The sequence below is a fragment of the Calypte anna genome, chromosome 11, assembly GCF_003957555.1.
Source record: "Calypte anna isolate BGI_N300 chromosome 11, bCalAnn1_v1.p, whole genome shotgun sequence".
In the NCBI taxonomy this organism is placed as follows: Eukaryota; Metazoa; Chordata; class Aves; order Apodiformes; family Trochilidae; genus Calypte; species Calypte anna.
Genome location: NC_044257.1, coordinates 19,328,121 through 19,344,896, shown reverse-complemented (window position 1 = coordinate 19,344,896; position 16,776 = coordinate 19,328,121). Strand labels below are relative to the sequence as shown.

Below are 16,776 nucleotides of genomic sequence, written 5' to 3'. Positions count from 1 at the left end.
TTGATCTCAAGTCTGTGGTTTTTTTGGTAGAAGTAGCTCCATTTATACTCAAAATCTCCACATTTTCTCCACAGAGGAAAAATGTAACACGTTTCAGGGTTACAGGTGTTATCAAATACAAACAAGATCAACAAATAAACACAAGAGCAACGATCAGTCAAGGGTCCCACACACATTTCTGCATACAAACCTTCTCCTGCATCACATCATCAGTTATCAGACATTCTATTTACAATAAACTCCCCAACTTGTATCATCCCTAAATACTTCAGCTAGAGTACCAAGATGAGCCCAGGCTTCCCAAACTCAGCTACTGAAACCAAGGACACATGGGGACAGGAAGATTTATTAAAAGTATTTGAAGTGTCAAATTTCTGCAAGTGCATTTTATCCGATTATCCCACCCCTGTAATCTCCCATCTGAGATCAGCTGCTTGTAACTTTGATCTCCCTGCCAGTTACACTGACAAGTCAGGAAACTTTACTTCACGTGGCTGTACTGACCAGAACTGCACCCAGCATCAGGGCAGCATCCAGCACCACTAAACTGTAAAGCCTGGGAGAAGATTTTGTTAGTGTACTGCCTGAAACAGCAGAAACATTATAAATAATTGGATCCTGGATTTACTTTTAGTGCAGCACATCCTAACCAGCATCCCAGCCCCCTTGGCTGTCAGTGGGGCCCGAGCCAGCACCCAGTCTCAGGTGGAAGATGCTCACCTCTTCCCCAAGAACTGCAAGAGCAAATCCCAAAGATCCACAAAAAGATACCCAGCACTGCTAGAAGGGATGCTCACCTCGTAGTAACTGCTACACATAACTACTGCCAGTTCAGCTTGAAGAAAAAGGACTGAAGAAGAAGACAGGGCTGGATACATTACCACCAGGCTGCACAAAGACATCCTTGGGTAACATGTCCCTGGTTCAGTCCCAGCAGCTGCTGACAGGAGCTCTGTCTTTGAGGAAGAGGAAGGAGAGGCCTGGGATGGATTTAGGCAAAGTAACTCAAGAGACATAGAGGACAGTGGGTGAAGCTGGTCTGATGATGCTGCAGTGCTGCTGGTTCATGCTCCTGTTTTACCCACTTGGCCTCAGTGTGCACACAGAGCTGCCCTTTTTGTAGGAATGTTTTTAGATTTCTACAAACTAAACAGGATGCACTGCAGGCCTAGCAAAACCTAAGTTCTCCAGTCCTCCCACATCAGCAAGTGCTACACTGAAACTTTTAAACCTTTCTCATCATCCCCATATCAAAGGACCTTTCAGAAACACACCATGCCCAAGGACAAGTAAGGAAACTGTGATTCTATTTAGACTTTATTCTTAGGAACACAGCAGTTAAGCTTATGGAAGCAAAGGGAACAGAACACAACTGCTTCCTGTTTGGGAGCACTAAGACAACAGAGAGGTTCTGTGAGAACCTGGCCCAAAGAAAGCCCCACTTGTCCCAAAGCCTACATACTCTGACCCTGGAGAGTGCTCTCATCGATGACAAAAAAACAAACCAAACCAAAACAAAAAAGCCAAAAAGAATTCTCATTTCAGAATTGCACCTGAACTCCTATGGTCCTAGCAGCTGCTTTCAAGTTAAACTTGTGTGATTTAACAGGAGACATTTTAACACTGGAATGGAGACAGATGCTGTCACTTCAAGGGGATGGAAGGCAGGAAGAGGAACAAGAAGTTGTTTCCCCAAAACACCCAATTAAAGTACTTGCAAATAATGAGTTCAGCTGTACCACTGCAGGCCAAGCCCACACGGATGCAGTATTCCAAGACATGCAGCACTTGCAAGACCTTTCTGCAGCTACCCACCTTTAATGGATCATGACTGACTTGTCAGTTGCAGCTACAAAGGAATTTCAGGTACACAGATCAAAATTGCCATTTCTAGTAATTCAGGGCCTCACTAACTCACACTGTGCTGGGATTGGCTCATGATGCTACTGAAGAACTTGTCTGTCCTCAAGAACTTGTGAGGTTTTCCTCTCCTACCAGCACCTTTACCTGAGCATGATGAAGAAGTGGGTGTTACTGAGAACCAGCCCCAGTATTTGCAGAGAGGGCATTTTCCACTTGCAGCTGGCATCTCATGCCTTCAAGGGCAGATACATCCTGGAAATCCCTCACCACTTCTGTGACCTCGTGGGCAACAGTGGAGTTAATCCTTGTCTTTTAATAAGCTCCCAGCACTGACTGGCTGCCCATTTGATCCCCACTGCTCCTTGTCTCCTCAACATGTTTTAATACCCGTACAGATTTGGCTGCTTCTTCCAAAGCCATTTCCTTGCTACAGCACATGACAGTCACACCAGAGATTAGACAAAACCTTGGTGTACTCTTCTAATCAGCTGGCAGCATCCAAGCAGAAATCTCTTCTAATGATGTACTCTAAGCTGATAAAAAAAAAAAAAAAAAAAAAAAGCAAGCAAACAGGCAAAAAGAGTTGTTTATATGGAACCAAGATCAAAAAACAATTAGAAATACATGAACCTGCAAGCCTCTGCTCCACAGTGCAGCAAACATGTTCAGGGAAATAAAGAAACTCTGTGAAGGAAAAGATAACAGTGACCATGTCCCACCACATCCCCAGCAAAGGGTCCAAATTCAGGTTCAGAGTACCCATACACACATGTATAAAGATCCTGGGATGATGATCAGTTCACATTAAGACATGACTTGGACCTAAACCTGTATTACCAAGGTTCCAGCTGTCAACTAAGGGCCTGACTCCAAAGGTAGCTGCATTACAATAAAACTACACATTTTATGCCTACACATGCAACTGATTATCTTTCAGAAACTTTTGTAGGCAAGAGATGCTAAAAGCAAAATCTGTTCTATGCCTGAAAAATTCTAGGCCTCTGAATCTGCCAGAAGACCTTGTGGTTTGTGTGTTTCATTTAAAGTCTGTTCTACTCAGAGTCGTGTCTGATAAACAATAAAGTTCAGTGGTTGAGTTTATTGTGTGCCACTGATTCCACCACAATAGCTTAGTTCACAAAGAGTTTTTAAAGAATTAAGAGGGGGGGGGAGTGTTACATCAGCTCTAAATATTCAAAATCTAATCAAAGCCTTGCTTTGTTGCAAAATGGCAGTGCCATGTGACCCCCGTGGATTTTTCTGTATACAAAAGGTTGGGTGTGGGAATACTTTGACGCAAACTCCTGAGCCTGTCAGGAAGAACCTGTAGCAGGCAGCTGATGAGCCCCCCTGGCTTGGCCCTTCCATACAGGCACCAAAGACAAACAGCTTCTCCTGCAAACCCCAGAAAAGCATTTGCTGAACAAGTGTGGTTACTCCAGCACGGAGAACACGGTTCAAAGGGTCACCCTGCAGTAGGACACGGTGCCAACACCCCCTTACACAGCAGTGACTGGGAGGAGGAAAGCCAAGACCCACTGGAGTAAATTCTGCAGTGAAAATTATAGACAGATCATTGCTTTGGGGTTTTTTGTCTCCAAGTTAGCAAGATGGATCATTACTACAGCTGCACTGAGAAGAAGTAACTACACCTCAGTGCAAATGAAGCAGGATGTGCCTACAGCCCCAGTACCAGCAGGGTGCTGAGGGGCTGGAACAGGGCACCTGGGGCTGGGCACCCAGGGCTGGGCACCCAGAGGAAACTTTGAGAGCCTAAGAAAGGCAACCAGAAGCAAGACAGAGTGCCTAGTGCATAAAGAAAGAACAGAAACAGTGAGTCAAGCACAGGCCAGATGGATCAGTGACTGCTAAAGTACTTACTGCTCCAGCATGGTGGTTTTCTTGTTGGGGTTTTGGACTGGGGTTTGGGGTTTTTTTTCCTTTCATTTTTTGTTTTCTTGGTTGGTTGTTTTGAGTACTCCATGGGAGATCCAAACACTCATTGCAGAAGTGTGAATCACCCAACAATAGCTGCAGACAGCAGCAGCTCTGCTGAAGGTACAGCAGAGATTTTCTATGGTAAAGTCACAAAAGAGATTTGGAAGAAGGAAAGAACAAACAACAGGATGAGTACATCAGCTTTTGTTCTGTAGCTGTCAGAAGTGAATTTGTTTTATTACAGACTACCACAGTTTCTGTATTTCCTAACATCTTTGCAACTTCAGTTGACTTAACACAGGTTTGCTTAGCAGTAGTTAAAATGAGGCAAACAGCCCTGAAGACAGGTTTAACTCAGAACAAGAAGGAAGACTGCTTGAGCCAAAGTAAGAACAGATAAAATGAAGCGACTGTTCAAAGAATTAAAAATAATTGTTGTGTAACACATGCCAAAAGCCAAAGATGACATTTAATGAAGCTAAATAAAATGACTCAATACAGTACTCAATTGTCTCAATGCAGATGCCTTAAAACCTTTTACAAAGGTGTCAGTCTGATCACTCCTCTTTTGCAAATGCAGACACTGAGCTCTAGGAAGAATGGAACTCCCAAGGCTCCCCAGCCAGCAGCAGGACACCACCCAGCATGTTTAGTGCTCAGCTCACTAGATGACACTTAGCAAAACAACACTTCCATTTCATGTCTTCCAGTATGCCTCAGAATAACATGATTAATCAGTTCAGATCATCATTGTAAGCTCAAATAGGTGAAGACTGCTTCCTTCTGTCCCTGCAGACATTAAGTTACCCCCAGGCAGTTCCCCAGCACTACCTGGACTCTTGTTCACACAGCTCTCAGATGAAGAGATGGCAGCCAGGCACTTGGCAGCCTTCCCGGCACCGTACTGCTGCTTTCAGTTCAGTAGCACCTTCGAAGAGAGGACACTGGAAAACCGTAGACAACAAACTGCTATTTATAGGACAGAAACACTACTATTCCCTCCCTACCTGCCACACCACATCCAGAGGATCTGTAGCTGGTGGAGCAGTGAGGGGCTGGAAGCGAATCTTCTGCCAGCGCTCCCGCTATTTCAGTGCTGGCACAACAGCCCTGCTGCTGTGGAACCTTTTCAAAGAAACTGCAGCGTATACAAGGATGTTTTACACAGCCAAACAGAAAATCTTTCTTCCAGTTCTCCCTGGCTTCAAACAAAAGCAGCAAACCCTAAACCAACACGCTCCCTGAGCACACACAGGGAAGGCAGATGCCACGGCTCAGCCTGCGGCAGAAAACTCTGTGATGGGAGAGCTGAGGTGGGTGCAGCTCCACCAGGCTGGGGAACCAGCCGAGGATGTGAGCCCAGTTGCCTCCTTTGGACCTGCTCCAGCACCTCAATCTCCTTTCTGAGCTGAGGGGCCCAGAACTGGACACAGGACTCGAGGTGTGGCCTCACCAGGGCTGAGCACAGGGGCAAAATGATGAGGTAGCACTGGACACTGTCACATCCAAACCTTGCCTGCAAAGGCTGCTGCTCCAACGCTGAAATGTGCATCAGAGTCTGTCACAGAGCCACGGAACAGTTTGGGTTGGAAGGGACCTTGAAGATCATCCATCTCCAACCTCCCTGTATGGGACACCTCCCACTAGATCAGGTTGTTCTAAGCCCCATCCAACCTGGCCTGAGGTTTGACCTCCTTAGGTTTGACCTTAGGAGAGGGAGAGGAACATTCAGGTGTCCTGGAACAGATCAAGATGTCAGTGAAGAAGAGAGAAACATTTGCTGAAAAATGTTCTTATGTTTTAAAGACAGATGATCAATAATACATTATTAACCACCAAAGTCATCAAAATTTTATCACAACTGTAATATCTTTATTTCTTGTACTTAAAAGTGAGAAAGCTAAAAGGTGTTTCTTGTGGGTTTGTGTTTGTTTATTTTTAAAGTTCAAGTATCAGTACCAAAGGTACCAGTGCTAAGGAGGTAACTCTGCAAGTAATTCATAACTGAACACAAGTCAGTTACTGCAGTATTCCACTAACCTTCAGGAAAGCTGTTAATCCCAATATTTGGGATTCTGCACAGCAGGGTAGGGCTGAGAAATTAATCCTTTTAAAGTTGAATTTCAACAACTGACAAAGGCATGTGTTAGCTGAATTCTATTTATGGCACTCATCCAGATATCAAATAAAGCTTTTCTGGCTGTGTTTCAGTCCTCTCTATTCACAGCTCAGAGAGTACTTTTATAAATGTAGACAGACAGTATAAATCCTGTGTCTTGTTTGCATCCAATTTTACACATCTCAGAAAGAAAGAACAGCATTATTTAGTAATTGTCACTTCAAGAAATGGACCTCTAATGACTTACTGAGAGGTCTGTCCTGTGCAGTCATCAGACAAAAAACCAAAAACTCCAAAGGTACTGAAACACCCGAGTGGGCAAGGCAGATCAGCTGAGGGCTGACAGAGCTGCATGGACATGGACACAACAGGGCACTGCTCCACTCAGCAGCTAAACCCTTCAGCAAAGTATCTGAAAGGCATTGCCACAGATGAGGAGCAGTATTTAAAGAGGTGCACTGCTCTACTTCTCTCCAACAACCCAAAAGAGAAGCTGGTTTAAACAAATCAATCCGTTCACAATACCTTAAAAATTAAAAACAAACAAACAAAAAAATCCAGTATTGTTTTAATCTTCCAGCATGCTGGAAACTGCACTAAGCTTATGCTTGGAACAAATCCAAACATGATAGTTATGAAAAGTCAATTAAGGAGTTCAAACAACCTCTTGTTTTTTGCCACACAACAGTGTCAGATGCAGTTGTTACAATGACACTTCATCTGTGATTCTATATGAACCTGAATTTTAAGGTGTTGGTTTTCTCCCCATCTTCACATTCTGTCACTACAAAGACTTCATTTCATAAATGCCAAGAATACCCCAAACACCACGTGAGCACAGAATATTAATAATAGCCATTTATCAGCCACTTTAAAACACTGCTCTTGTTTCAAAATCAAAGTTCACCAGAAACAGAGGCAATCAGGTGCTCCAGCCAGTGATGCTGGTTCCATAGGTGCAACGTCCAAATTCAGAGACACACAGAAGTCCACCTGACCCCCCGTTTGCTGCTGTCTCAGAACAACCTTTCTCAGCTTTTCCTGATTTGCACCATTTTTTCTGACTGGGTTATTTTTGCCACCTCTCACATTTGCTGTAGAACCAGATCTGCAGTACCAGCAATACCCAGTACCTGCATTTCTTTATTTCGAGACTACACCACAATACTGGACCCTGAAGGATAAGAGTGTACAGGCACTCAGACTTCCAATAAATTGCCACTGTCTCTTGCATTCAGAATTGCCCTACAAAGCTGGGTGTAGGGGCTATGTCCAGGAGAGCTGCCATGTCCTAGTAACTCTCACCATGATGTCTGCACCTTGAGCCCTCAAACCACCTTCATGCCACCCTCCTTTTCCTCCTCTCATTATTCCTCCTCAAAATACTGTCATTAAAAGGTATTTGCTTTTCTCATCCCCAAAACTGAGCAATATTTATGCTTCCTGCCATCATTTTTGGTTTCTAGTTGCAATTCAAGCACTATGTTTGATGATAAACATATTTTTTCAAAATAAGCACAAAGTAATGTTTAACAAACAACACTCCTTGGCACAGCTAAAAGCAAGCTCTGCTCCAAGGCTGACATCTCCAACACCACTTCCAGCACACTGAGCAGATCTGTGCCAGAGGTGTGTTGTGTGGCAGCCATGGAGCCCCAGCCCCTTCTATCTCACCAGCTTCTCTCTCTCTTGTACTGCAAGACCTCAGATGAGGAGGCAAAACTGCCTGGCTGTTAAACAGCACTGGAAGTCCTGACAGACAGCCTGGGGGCTTCACAGGATCTCACACAGTCACAAGGCACCTTGGAGCATGGCACACAAGCCCCAGATTGCCTACTCAGCTTTGTGTCACCATCAGCACCGCCAGCAGCTACTCTGAAGATGCTCATGATGGAAACTGGAAACAAAAAAGCAGAAAGCTAGAAAGAATATTATAAATAAACTCCTTTTTGTAAGCCTGAATGATACAGCAGCAGCCTGTGTTCCAAGCTTTCATCAAGCAGAAGGTGCTGGGGTCCCAGCTCAGGCTCTCTTGGCTCTCTCCAGCACACTGAGCCTCTCTGCACCAAGGAGGTGCACACCAAGCACCTGGAAACACCAAGCAAACCTGGGTGACAAGCACTACACCTCGAAGGATTTCCTCAAGGAAATGAAGAGGCAATGCAAGTTGTTTGTAAAAAACAGGCTTTGAAACTATTAAGCAAGCTCTTCTCCAAGTATGTTCATACACAACTCTCAGGAGACAAGTGGGAACCTAAGCCAACCATTTAGCAGCAAAACACAGATAAAAGATTCCTTTCTCTACCACAGAGCTAAAACTCCAATGGAACTGGAGAGACAGCAGCAACAACAGAATCAGTGCTGGGTCTGCTCTGGAACTGCCAAGTTTTATAAAACTTAAGGATGGTCATAACAAATGAAGCTCTATGTTGATTACCCTGGATCTTTTCTCTGGTACCAGCAAACTACAAGGAAAGGTTTACAAAAACCAGTAACTTTAGAAGAGTATTTCTGTTAGAATACCTTCCAAATTCTAGCAATCAGCTACAGATCAACTCTCCAGCTGACAGGCTTCCCTAAACAGATATATCCTCCATAAATCTAACAGCTTTTTGATTCATTTATCCTTTTACCACCCCAAGCATCTATCAATTCTTTCCACAAGTAAATGTTGTACAGGAAAAAACAAGAAGAAAAAAAATCTGTCTTTTGTTTTAAAACACTGCATGAACATTTATCTCTGAAACCACGATCTCTGTCTGTGCTATACCATCCATGGCTTTCATACTCCCATCCCCTTCTTTCCTTCAAATCTGTCTCAGTTTGGGATCTCCAGTTAAACTGAGCAACACCCTGTAGATGCTGAAGCTTGACACTGAGTGAAGGGAATCAATCTGCTGAGGGGACAACTGGCAAGTTGCAGGGATGATCACAACTGGACAGCACACCTGCCAAAAGCTTCTGGGGCTTCCAACATCCCACCAATAAACTGAGCTATTACAGGCTGCTATGACCACCTTCTCCAAAGTCATGCTGTTATAGTTAGAGATCTCTTCAGCTTGACTGAGTCATCATTCCTTACTGGACTAAGGGGGAAACGTGTCCTCAGAGTTTCTTCATCAGATAACTAGTATCCCACTACAGAAAGTCCTGGTTTCAAATACCCAGAGTACTTCAGTTGTCTTTCCTCTATGGCTAGAAGGTGACTGCAGTAAAAATAAAGCCTTTAGATTCCTTGGCTTGGGTACAGAAAGGCACTAATCTTCCTAAATGAATTCTTTTCCTATTGTATTAGTGTATTGAAATACCTGCATGGCAAGAAGTACTTAAATTTACTCTAAACAATATAATCCCTTCCTTGCTACCACACCTCCAAAAGCACCTTTTTCACTTATGTGGTAGCAAATAACTGAATTACTGAAGCTTAAACCTAACCCTTTCAGACCACAAAATAAGAAACCAAACGATTTGCCCATCCGACCAGAGAGCAACTCCATTCCAGGTGCGTTTCAAGTTTCAAGGTGAGGCAGGTGGCCTAGAAGAAAAACAAAGATTTACTCCCAAATAAAGTCTGCACACAGGCTAAGGACAGGCACTGATGACACTGGCACAAATATACTTACATAGAAGAATTAATTTAGGAAGATTGTCTGGGTATTAATAAGATTTGCTACCCACCTTCCAGCTCTTTGCCAAACACTCCAAGCTTCACTGCAACCACATCTGCTGCTAGGAGCAAAACTTTGCACTACTTTGGTATTTTGCAGTATTTTATAACTTTGTAAGATGACCCAAAACTCTTTTAACTATTTACAAAGCAACTGTAAAACTGTTCCAGCTGCTGGAGGGACAAGTTATCATGGGGAATTGGAGAATGATTCTTCCCAGCATATTTATGTAAATAGTGAAAACATTCCTCTGGTGCAGTGACACTTAGCAGGCAGATAGCTCAGCTCCAGGAGTCAGTCAGATAACCCTGATGGTGAGCATTTACATTTCAAACACTGCTAAAACACCCCCTGCTTCTGCAAACAGCAGGCAGCTGAGATTTTACTGTGTGCCCATCAGAATCCACTGTTACAACAGTTCAAAGCTAGATCTGGGGGTTCATTTCAGTCAGGTCCTAAAACCATCACTGCATTTGCTGATGAGAAAGCCAAAACTTGTCTGAATATTCAGCCTCATCAGCTTATTCTTTACATAAACTCAAGAGATGATAACAAAGGTGATAAACTGCACAGACATGACCACATACATAGTTCACCTGCACTTCGGCCACTCATCAGTTCCTGCTAGGGTTTACCAGCAGATCTGAACTTCACAAGCTCAGGCCACTGCATTAGTCTGCTCATGTTCCCCAGCTCCAAAGAAGTAATTAACCCATGAAACTCAGTAATCTGTGTAATGGTGCAAAAATCAGACCAAGGCTCCCAGCTGACAATATTTTTAGACATCAGACACTAAAAGGTAACTGTGCTGTTGAAAGATTACACACAAAATCAGATGCTTTCTGAAAATTGAAAAATCTTAACTACAGTCTGGAAACCATGATAAAAATCACCTTTTGACTATACTAAAGTCAGTACCCATAAGAGTAGCTCTTATGGATTTCAGATACACAGGTCCTGAGCTAACAGGAGCACTCTTGCTCCTAATATCTGCATGTTCTCAAGGCAGCAGGCTTCAAACTGCACAAAGAGCTTCCCAGCACAAAACCAAAGATAAGGGGACACCAAGTGGCACAACCTTACACCACCTCTGCCATCCCCACCTGCAGCAGCAGAGGTGCTGGTGCTATCCTGCCCAGCTGCCCGAGCTCCAGAAATGGATCCCCAGCCCAGGAGGCAAGCCTGGCTTCCCTGCTCTCAGCACAGGAGCACAGGCACAGCAAATGCAGCAGAAGGCACGATGTGAGGAGCATTTCTCCCTGCAGCAGAGCCAGTTTAACAGTTCTACCCCATCTGCTACCTCCTCAGCCACTGAATCCCAGCCCTCAATACCCCCTTCCCTCTCCTGACACTACCACTTGTGCAGCTGCACAGCACACTGGACTGGGGAGCAGACCAGCATTAGAAAATCCTACCAAAAGTACAATGCACTCATTCTAGATTGGTTTCCCAATCCCATTCATCTTGCAGCCACAAAAAAAACAATTGTGCTGGCACAATTCAGAGAACAGTACATGGGTGAGAACAGACGGCAGGGAAAATGAGGGTCTGTTTAAACAGCTCTGTCACTGGAATATTCAAATTACAGTGTGAAAAGCTGTGAATTAAAAATCCTCCCCCCTGCCCCCAGCACCACACAGAATCATCTTGCAGCAAGATATCCCATAGTTTGATTTTAAAGCCAATAAACTAGGAAGATTCAAACCAGACATTTACAAGGCTGACAGAGAATTGAAAGCACTTTGGAAGAATCCATTTCAGTTGACTGAAGTCAGAATGTCCCAAGGGCAAGTGGAAGAGCTGCAACAGGCAGATGTCCACTGCCTATCCCTCACGTAACACTCAGTTCTGCTTGTCCAGCTCAGCACCACCTATCAGCTACGAAAAGAAGCTAAGTATTATTATAAAAAGAAGGTAAGTATTATTTATATTCTTTAAAACTGCCAGCCCTAATTCTAAAGCTTAAAACTAAAAGCTAGCTCTTGGCATCTGTTCCATCCCTCCTAGGTTGGTCTCACTAGAATTATTCCTTGGACCACGGAAAGAAATAGAGTTCTGGTAGAAAAAAAAAAAAAAAGAAAAATCACAAAACCCACGTGTTGTATCAGTGATCCTCGTGAACACAGGTAGATTACTGTCATTTAACTTTAAAGCATGAGGGAAAATTGAGTTTTGACTATATGGCATTTTTAGGGCAAAAGAGCTATTCAGGAACCTACCACCACCCTCTTGCTTACCAGTTCCAGAAAGTCCCAGGGTTTTACAGTTACTGAGCTGCATAAAGGGAATCTCTGGGAGGAAACTCTGAGAGGTTCTGATCGTGCAACTTTGTTGGTAAGCACAGTTACTTTGTAAGTGCTCAAAAACGAAGGTGTGAGGTACATGAATCACCCAGGCACTCAGGGGATGGAGTACCTGATACCCAGGAGCTGTCCTAATGATGGGTTTGCACCTCGGCCCGGTGCCAGCGAGGAGTTAACTTTGCTGTATTTGAACGCTGGATATGATACTCAAGCACAGAACAACTAGCCTGGAGCTTGTAGCTTTTATGCTCCAGTGATTTTTCTACTACATTACTGATCTGTATGCACATTTGGGTTGTTTTACTTTAAAAAAGGACAGTGTGTTACATAAAGATGGGTATTAAACCTACATTCTAAACATTTTCAACGCTCAAAAATGCATACTTTGTGTACATATCTTTTCTAGCTAGGAGACCCCATCCTTCTTCAACAGCTACAAAGCATATACCTTTTAAAATATTGATTATACATTAAAAAATAAGTTTACTTGATCCCTAGCCCTGGTTGGTTCCTCAGGCACTGTGGGGATGAGCTTGAGCAACAGGCCTTGGAAGCAACACTTCACATTTCTCTCATTTTTAAAAGCTACAACGAGCCTTATACCAGAGGCCTGCATCTGCATTACAGTTTCACTATCATTTTAAGCCAATATAAGCTGGCACTGCTGCTGAAAGGAACAGTCCCACCCTTCCCCACTGCCAGTCCTCACACGTCCTCCTCTTGAGTCAGCACAGCCATTCACCCAGACCCACAGAACACCACCAGGACATTCACTTCCTTAAAAATCAACATTTCTCCTCCCCTTTTCCTTTTTGGTGCTGGGTGAGAAGGAAGATGGGAAAACCTGAGCTGATTTCACCATGATCAGTTCCCCAGGCCAGTTCAGGTAAGTGCTGGCATGAGTGGAGCAGCAATGAAAAGAGAAGGGGGGGCAAAAGACTGCTTTACCAGTGGGAATTCATCCTGGCTGGAAATGCTGATGAAACCACACCTATACCAATGAGAACAGGGAGATTTAGATACTCAAAGTATTCCTTCCCAAGCCACACATATGTGAAAAAGAATACCTGAAATGAGCTAACAGATCCAGTTTCAAATGGGTGACTCTCCCTTTGTCCACACTGCCCTTTCACCTCACATGTGTGGGCTCTGAGGAGCCTGGCTTAAGGTTTTTAAAAGAATGTGAAATCAAAAATCTTAATCTGCAATGGCCAGAGGAGCCAGAACTTCAGCACAGAGCATGGAGACAGAGGGATGACATAACTCTGCCTGTCCAGGGCACAGGACAACCTACACCATGAAAAGCTGCACTGGTGTAAGGGACACCTTGAGTCACTGCATTTCCAAAGACAGCTTCACTGCACTGCTAAGAGCAGGCAAGTTTATTTGAACACTTTTAGTTTCTACAAATGGAAGTTTGTATGTAGGCAAACCATAGTTATTCCCAAGATCACCCCAGTCTCCCAGCTTCTCTCACTTTCCTCATCCCTCTCTCCAAAGCAGGGCCATGATTCCATCAGCAGGCTCACAGACAGCCACCCCGGCACACACAGGAATGTGATTCAGAGAAGTTACTGGCCCCAGTTCAACCACTGAGCAAACTGGATCCCTGCCGGCGGGGTAGCTGGGCTGCTGAAAGGAGAGCAGTTAGGAGAAACTACACACCCTCATCACAGATGCATATTTGTGGCTTTCTGACTGTGTTCAGACCTTTCCCTTTATCTCATCAGTTGTATCCGTGCTGTGATCCAGAGTGCCTCTCGGCAGGACAAGTTTATCCATACCTATCTAGGAAAAAAAAAACAAAACCAAAAAAAAAAACCAACCCAAAACAAACCAGGCATACCAAAGCGTGTTCTGATTAATCAGATAACCATTAATACCTTCTCCTAAATCCAGCTAAAAAATGTATTAATGTACCTCACAGCAAAGAGAATCACTTCATTATTCATTCTGTAAAAGCATATTCATTTGTTCTGAATTTTCATTTAAATTAAATTGCTCTTGAATTTAGCATCTCCTTGATCTTTTATTATGGCAAAATATGAAAAGCAAGCCTGGCTTTAAGCTCTTTATAGCCATCCACTGCTTCACACACCTCAGTCCCGGGCCAGAGTTCCAGCAGCTCCCTACAGCCACTCCTGCCCATCCTTGCCCTGCTCGAGCTCTGAGCCCATAGCAATGTAACCAGAAGAAAAAAACCCACACTCTTGATTAACCAGTGTGAGATCCTTTTACCACCTGAAGCAGATACTCAACCAGTCCGTTAAATATCAAAACAAAAAATTAAAAGGCTTCCATGGAACCTTTTTTATTTAAATGTACAAATTACTGTCACAGTGCACACTTTTCAAATTTCCAGCACAATAAATGGCAACTCTGATGGCAACCCCCCTCTGATGGGGGTTTATCACTTGTATTTTTTTTCAACCCCACTGCCCTGTTTCCAAATACTCACTCCCTTCTGTTGCCCTCACATGGACTGAAAAGAACTGGAATACATGTGCCTTGGTAACAGGAGAGCCTCACACCCCTGGTGTAAACAGCTCTAAAAAATTTACAAACTGTTACACGCTGCTGACAGGTTCAGATCTCTAAACAGCAAGAGGATAACTTAGGGCAGTCTGAGAGCATTACAGATGGGCTTCGGCTCTAAATGTAAAGACTTTGTATTCTTTTTAGGGGCACACAACAGAGTTAATGAGCTCATTACAATTACAATTAGTTGCAAAAACTCTCAACAAAAATTAATCTTTCCTACAATAATAAACTTCAGCTTCATTCTAGGGTAATGAAAGACTTTCCATGTAATTTGTCACACACACTCCCAAAACTGCTCTCCCCAGCTGCACTATGCACAGGTAGATTCAGCAAACTACTTGTAGTGACTTCTGAGTCTTTTAAATCAGAGAAGAGGAGCTGAGAGCCCCTGCAGTGGGTAACGTTTCCCCTGAGAGACAGCTCCCCCTTGCCCTGCGCTTGTCAGAACTAAAATCCAGGTGATGGAGAAACAGGCGTCTGGTTTGGTCACTTCCAGCACTCCCCACGTTCCTTCCCTCTGGATCTCCCCTTCCCAGCCCTGCCGCCTTCCCCAGACCCCGGCAGACGGAGCTCACACCCGGGGATGGGCTCAGCTCCCCGGTACCCTCACCTCCGCCCCGCCGCTTCTCAGGCTCTTTTCCCCGATTTTAACCCAAATCAGAACCTTGACGTGCTCTCCGAGGCCGCTTACGAAGCCCAAATCTTTTCCTATAAACTTCCCGAGCACCTTTCAGCAAAGCTTCCCCGTCCCGTTACTTCGCTCTCCCAACCCCGGGCCGAAGCTTCCCCCGCACCCCCCCGGGACATCTCCGGGCTCCGGCGGGGCTGGGCCCGCATCCCTGCGGATGCGCGGCCGAACGGCGAGGGAAACCAAGCCGGGAAACCGGGCAGCGAGCGGGGCCGCGGCCGCGTTCCTGGCCCAGCACCGGCAGGCCAGAACGGAGGGAAGGAGGGAGGGAAGGGGAGAAGGAGCCCCCCGCCGCGATGCCGCTCCCGCGGGGGCCGCCGCCGGGCCCCGAGCGCAGGAACCTGTCGGGACACATTCTTGAGGCCGCCGCGGCCGGGACAGGAATGCGGCCGGGGGAGCCGGGCTCGGCCCCAGCGCGGACCGCGGGGCCCCTCGCGGCGGGGAGCCGGCGGCCGAGCATCCCGGCCCGGCCCGCAGGAGAGCGGCGGGGCGGAGGCGGGAGGAGACGGGGGGGGGGGGGAAGAAGACTCGGGGCGGGCGAAGCTCCCCCCCCGGCTCCGGGAGCAGGAGGGGGAAGCGGGGGCGGCCCGAGGCGCGGGCCCGGGCGGCAGGGCCGGCCGCTAGCGAGGGTTAACGGGGCGGGCATGGCGCTTCCCCCCCCCCCCCGCCCTTTCCCGGCCCGGTGCCACACTCACCCTTGGAGTAGAGGGACTTGGGGGACTCGAGGTCGAGGTCGGCGCTGAGCAGAGAGATGAAGTCCGAGGGCATCGCAGCTCCGCGGCCCGGCAGGGGCGAGGGGGGCGGCGGGAGGAGGGGGCCGGGCCGGGAGGGGGGGGGTGCAGCCTCCGCCGCCCCGGGGTGGGGAGGGGAGACACCGGCAGGCGAGAGCGCGGCGCTCCGCACGTCGGAGCCGCGAATCGGGCCGGGTCGGGCCAGGCCGGGGGCTGCGCTCGCCGTCGGGACCGGGCACCGCCACCCGCCGCCGCTGACAGGAACCGGGCTGCTGCCAACCCAACGCGCCCGACCGACCGCCCCCTCCGTGCCCGCTCTGCGCCTGCGCGGCCGCCGGGGAGGGGGGCGCCGAGTGGGAGCCCCAGCGGCACGAGCCCGCGCATGCGTCCCGGCGGGCGGGGAGCCGCGGCGACGGAACAGCCCCGCCGGGCCGGCCCTGCGCGCACGCGCGGGAGCGCCCGCGGCCTCGCGCCCCCTCCCGCCGCCAGCCGAGGCGAAGCGCGCGTGCGGGATGGGGGGGGGAGGTGCGGAATGGGAAGAGCCGCGGGGGTGGCGGGGGCGGCGAAGCGTCTGGAACGGGGCGGGACCGGGAGCGGGAGCGGGACCGGGACCGGGGGGAGACCCCGGCAGCGGAGCGGAGAGACCGGAGAGGAGAGACCGGAGCCGAGGGCAGCCCCTCAGCCGGCTCGGAGGCAGCACCGCCCGGCCTCCAGCCTGGGCCGTGTGTGTGTGAGGCGAGGGGCGGCTGCCGAGGGGCTGTGAGGAGAAGCGCGTTGGTGCCAGGGCTGCCCGGGGCAGGGCAGTTCCCCCACACCCTCTGCGCAGTGCGGGGCCACTTCGGGCACTGCCTCCCTCGCCCGGGCGTGGGCAGGCGGTGGCCGTGGTGCTGGAGCCATCCCGGCTCCGTTGGCTGCCACCTGCCAG

The 16,776-nt window shown here is 47.4% G+C and overlaps 1 protein-coding gene across 2 annotated transcripts in view; it reads right to left on the bottom strand.

The window, feature by feature from the left end:
- The window catches only part of NFAT5 (nuclear factor of activated T cells 5), a 57,598-nt gene extending 41,461 nt beyond the window's left edge, over positions 1–16,137 (bottom strand). The window contains exon 1 of one of the 2 annotated variants that reach the window (XM_030457608.1): positions 15,816–16,137. In XM_030457608.1, coding sequence (XP_030313468.1) covers positions 15,816–15,888 — 73 coding nt within the window. In that variant the 5' untranslated portion in view covers positions 15,889–16,137. The remainder of the gene's footprint in view (positions 1–15,815) is intronic. The other variant, XM_030457609.1, reaches the window with a different exon arrangement.
- Positions 16,138–16,776: the final 639 nt, after the last annotated feature.